Source organism: Terrapene carolina, unplaced genomic scaffold (genome assembly GCF_002925995.2).
Source record: "Terrapene carolina triunguis isolate 2854851 unplaced genomic scaffold, T_m_triunguis-2.0 Scaffold33911, whole genome shotgun sequence".
NCBI lineage: Eukaryota > Metazoa > Chordata > Testudines > Emydidae > Terrapene > Terrapene triunguis.
Genome location: NW_020698262.1, coordinates 8469946 through 8474888, shown reverse-complemented (window position 1 = coordinate 8474888; position 4943 = coordinate 8469946). Strand labels below are relative to the sequence as shown.

The 4943-nt window shown below is 40.7% G+C and overlaps 1 protein-coding gene across 1 annotated transcript; it reads left to right on the top strand.

The window, feature by feature from the left end:
- The first annotated feature begins 67 nt into the window (after positions 1-67).
- Positions 68-3554, top strand: LOC113409616 (heat shock factor-binding protein 1). Its single transcript, XM_026663744.1, has 4 exons — positions 68-217; positions 1513-1579; positions 1763-1882; positions 3304-3554. The coding sequence occupies exons 1-3, from the start codon at positions 173-175 to the stop codon at positions 1879-1881; spliced, it is 231 nt and encodes a 76-aa protein (XP_026519529.1). The 5' UTR covers positions 68-172; the 3' UTR covers position 1882; positions 3304-3554.
- Positions 3555-4943: the final 1389 nt, after the last annotated feature.

The window sequence follows — 4943 nt, the reverse complement described above, 5'->3', positions numbered from 1 at the left end:
CCCCCAATACCTCTGGCGAGGCCTCGCCCAGGCTGAACTACATTCCCCACAATGCTCCCTGTCCTCGCGAGAGCTGGGGGAACGCTCGGTGCCAGGCGCGGAAGTCGCTGTAGCTTGGAGACGGTGCCGGGGCCTGCCCGTGACTCACTGGACGGAGCCGCCGCCCGCTATCATGGCCGAGACTGACCCCAAGACCGTGCAGGATCTCACCGCCGTGGTGAGGGGCCCGGGCCGGGGGTAGGCCTGAGGCGGCGCAGCGGGCGGCTCCGGGCTCGGCGTTTACCCCGAGTGGGGCCGGGCCCGGAGTCCTCCTAGCTGCGGCCGGCGATGTTCCCTGCGTAGGCCCGGAGCACCGAGAGCGGCCCCAGCGCCGGCCTCTGGAGCCCGAGGAGGGCCCGGGGTGGCGGGCAGGGAGCGGGGAGCGGCAGGGGAAGCAGTGACTGAAACCAGGGGGCCAGGGAATGCCCGGTGGGGGGGACCCCCATTAAATCAGGAGCGACTGTATCATGTTAACCCCTCCGCTCCCTGCCCCCCGTTATACCAAGTGTGGAGACCCAGGCTGTGCTTGACATCTCAGGGGCATTCAGGGAAGACCCATTTCTAAGCACCCGTCGTCCCCACCCTACTTGAGATCTCATCACCGCATTACAAAAAGCATCAGATCGAGAGAAAAGGGATAAAACCCGACTCCTCCCCCCGCAGTATCAATCTGGTACCGTTCATTTGGCACCACCCATTAGCAGCACTAATCCTCAGGCCTGGCCCGGTGAGGGAGCCATGGTGGGGAGGGCAAGTTACCCAAACGCACACGGGGGCTTTGGTGTCAAATCCAGGATTACACCATAGGCGTTCCCAAACCATCCCCCTCTGGCTCCTGTAGCTCTTTTTGGAGGGGTGAGGGAGGGGTGCTGGATTAGACATTGGTTTGTGCCAGCATTGGCCTTGCTGTTCTTTTGGGGACACTTCAGTGTGATGGTTTCCTCAAACCCAGGTGTTTGGCTGCCCCCCATACACACACACACACATACACTCTTGTCAGTTTAATTGGTATCACAGGGCTCTTGCTAGGCAAGAGTAGTTCAGAGCTAGTCATGTAATTTAAGAACTTTTTTTGTGTATAAGATTGAGTTGTATTTTGAAAATATTAAGTACAATTATGTTTTTTTCAGTCTTCCCTATCAGATGCAGAATGATTGTGTGGCTAAAGCATAACAATTCTGTTTTTGACACTGACTCAGTTTGTAGACCTCAGAGAAGTTATTCAGCCTCACTTTCTTCATGTGTATAATGGGGGATGTTACATGTAGAGGGGCTGCTCTAAGGTTTTGTGAGTGCATAAGCCCTGAATTATTTTTGGCATGGAGTTCCCAGAGTAATTTGTTACTTTTAACATTTGATCAATGCTGTCCAAACATATGGTTTTGTGTGAAACAAGTTGAGCTCAAAAGTGACTGCATTATGCTAAAGTATTGTAAAAAGGGATATTTTGATTGTCCTTTTTTGTCCTGTTAGGTACAGACACTGCTTCAACAGATGCAAGACAAATTTCAGACCATGTCTGACCAGATCATTGGAAGAAATATCCTTTCTTCTTGTAAAATGCCTCTGATGGAGGAAAGTGTACAACTATTTAGTATATTAAATTCTAAACTTGCAAGTCAGATTTCTAAAGCTGTTGTAACAATGCATGAAGTTGTGGTCAAGTGATAAACTGCTACTAAAGTGTAAACATTACAATTCATTTTCTTTAACTCAAACTAACTTGATGACATGAGCTGTCGCATTGATGACCTGGAGAAAAACATTGCAGACCTCATGACACAAGCAGGAGTGGAAGAATTGGAAGGAGAGAACAAGATGCCTGCTACTCACAAGAGTTAAAGTGAGGGAATTGCTTATTAGCTTTCTGAGTGATATCCTGGCTTGAAATGGTAAAAATCCCATGTACTTTAAAGGGGCTAGGATTTTACCCTCTGATTTGTGAGTCAGAGTCTGAAATCCCCGTAGAATAATTCTGAAAATGCTGTAATGAAAAATTGTATTTTGTCATGCAATGAGCTCTAGAGCATTGGTTTGTTCTCTTTAGCAAAGGATATAGAAAAACTGGATACAGAAAAACTGAAAGCTCCCACCAACCTCTTCAGACAGGCTGTTTTTTTAAGTGAAAAGTGATGCAGAATATTAGAAGTAAAAATAAAAAAAATACAATGGAAGCAAAAATAAGGGAGCAAAGTGGTGAAACAATTTCACATGGCCTCTGCTATTGATTCAGCCTGACACCGTACAACTAACATTTGAACAAACTACAGTATTAAATGCTCCCCTCACCATCTAATTTCATTGCCTGAAACCTGTCTGCCTCCCGGGCAGTACGACCAGTATGTGTTACACAATTGGAACAGTGGATACTCCAGCTGCTTTTCAAGCAACAGCTAAGTAAGGTCTGGCTTCTGGTGCAACAGATAAATACATTTAAAGAATGACAAAGTCCCCACTAAGAAAATCTCATGACTAATTAAGGGTGTTGCAGATCATGATGGACTGTTTGAAGCTACTATGACAATGCTCACCCTATGCATGGGCTTTAATTAGTGGGATAAATTTCATGGGCTCTGAGATTTCACTGAGTCAGGCTCAAAAGTCCATTTTTGTAATTATATGAGGGCAATCGAACATAGTAAAGTACTAATACCAATGCAAGATTGTAAATTAGCAGTGGTTTCATGGTGACTAGTGAAATGCTTTTGGAATAGTTTCACAACTTCAGGTATAGATCGAGATAACTTCTCTCTAATGCTGTTATGGGCACTACCTGATTTAAGAGGTTGTTAGTCTCTGCAGAGGAGACATAGTTTAGGCTATGCTTTCATCTTGAATACCAGATGAATTTCTTTTCTCAAGATGTTAAGACAAGAAAGTGAAGTGAACATAAGTCTTGATCTGGCAAGCTCTTTCAACAGAAATACTTATGAGTAAAACTGGGGTATTATATTGGAATATTCATGTGAGTAAAATTAAGCATTTAAGTAAATGGTTACATGATTTATACTTTATTTGCCCCAGAGTTTAGCTTTTACTCTTAAGTCTGATAATAGTGGAATTTTACACTTCTACTAGGTCATAGGATTAGGACATGGAATCCTATAAATGGAGAAGTCTCACTTTTTCCAGTCTACTTAACTTTTTTTTAGAAAGCTTGGATGGAGCTTGACTCTTTTTGAATTCCACAATTATTGTATATCTGCTAAGCATACTTATCTAGTGAAATTCCTATTAATAGTAATATTCTGTCTTCCCCAACAGGTTGCCAATAATTTAAGATGAACGCTGGAATACACTTTTTTACAAATCCACAGGATTACGGAACAGTTTTTTGCAACTAGTGTATGTAAAAGCATTTTATATGGTTATAGAGCTTGCATTCCTAATGTATATTGTATAGCTAGATTTAGGTTAGTATATTTTGATTTGTGTAGTGTAGTTCCACACTTTTTGAATTCTTGTTATAAGGATCAATTGTATTAAACACACACATTTGATGGATCTTAACTAAACTACTGAATTTGAGTGGATTTTTTTGTGAAGACATTTATTTTTGTTTACTATACTTTTCTAATAATTTCATTTTGATGGCTAAAAAAAAATCTAATGATTTGTCAAATTGAAAAACTACTTGTTATGTGGTAACTTAACACTTTTCAGGAGTGAAGCACAAGATTGAAATTGAGTTATAGTTCTAGTTCGATAGCGTCAGTCATTGTACCAGTACAAAATGATATTAGTAATGTTTTTAATACACCCAGTAAGATGCTCTTGGATACTTAAGATGTCAAGCATAAAGAATCAATTTTTTACTTATACTCCTAGCATTACTTTACCTACTGTATGTTGCTATGGCTAAGAATTGAAATATGACATATGATAGAAACATCCCTCCAAAGGTAAGCAACCACTGTAGCTCAAATAGGTTATTCGTTTAGAAAGCTGAGGTGCTATTAATAAATCCCATGATGAAGGGTTTGTAATAATAGCTAAGTCTTGTAATAATATTGCAAGACACTACAATGAAACCCTGCTAGTGTATGTCCATTAACAGTATCATAGTTGAAAAATATGCATTGAAGTAATGGTCTGTTACAATAAGGCACTGTCTAGGAAATGCTAGGTACCTGGTCTTTGAACACAAGTCATTGGCTTTCTGTATGAAACTAAGTTGCTTAGTTGAGAAGCGGAGTATTCAGGAATCCTGGGAAAGGAGGGGATCCAGTTATCAAGGTTATAAAATCCTGCTACTATGTGAGCAACAAATAGCTGGGAGTTTTAATAATACCCTGTTTTAGAAACTGTGTATTCGGTTACCTTTCTCTTAATCATACTTTTCTTCAATTTTTACCTGGTCCTTAAATTCCAGTCAGAGCATTTGGAAATCACAAATGTTTGTCTAAAGAACCTTTCCATACCATTTCACTTCACCATTATGAAGAAAAATGACTCTGATCAATGCTAGGATGATACTATATGACTGCTACAATACCACAACCACTTGTTTGAGAGATTAATCTAAGCAGCCACTAACAGCATAAAGCAGATATCATCCTAGCTGTTTATACCACACTTAATGTTGGTATGAGTGCCTCTAAGTTAACTTCACTGGAATTATGAAGGCAATATGTAGGTGTATGTCATTTCTCAAAACAGGGAAAATTGTACTGAGTTCATAGTAATGTTAGGGAAATTTTGTGATTGTAGGAAATGTATACTGTACCACCAGCCTTACATTTGTTGTACTGTCATTAAAATATCTAATAAAACTTAAATGGTAACTTACAATAGTCAGATCATATGTAATGTAAAATACTGTATGTGCGTGCGCAAGAGCTTTTAACTTGGACATTGTACAAATCACTAAAAGGCCTTGGCAGGGATATTTCAGCTACATTAAG

Coding starts and splice junctions, on each gene's coding strand:
- LOC113409616 (XM_026663744.1), top strand. CDS start 173: ATGGCCGAGACTGACCCCAAGACCGTGCAGGATCTCACCGCCGTG. Junction 218..1,512: donor TGCAGGATCTCACCGCCGTG/GTGAGGGGCCCG, acceptor TTGTCCTGTTAG/GTACAGACACTGCTTCAACA. Junction 1,580..1,762: donor TGACCAGATCATTGGAAGAA/ATATCCTTTCTT, acceptor ACTCAAACTAAC/TTGATGACATGAGCTGTCGC.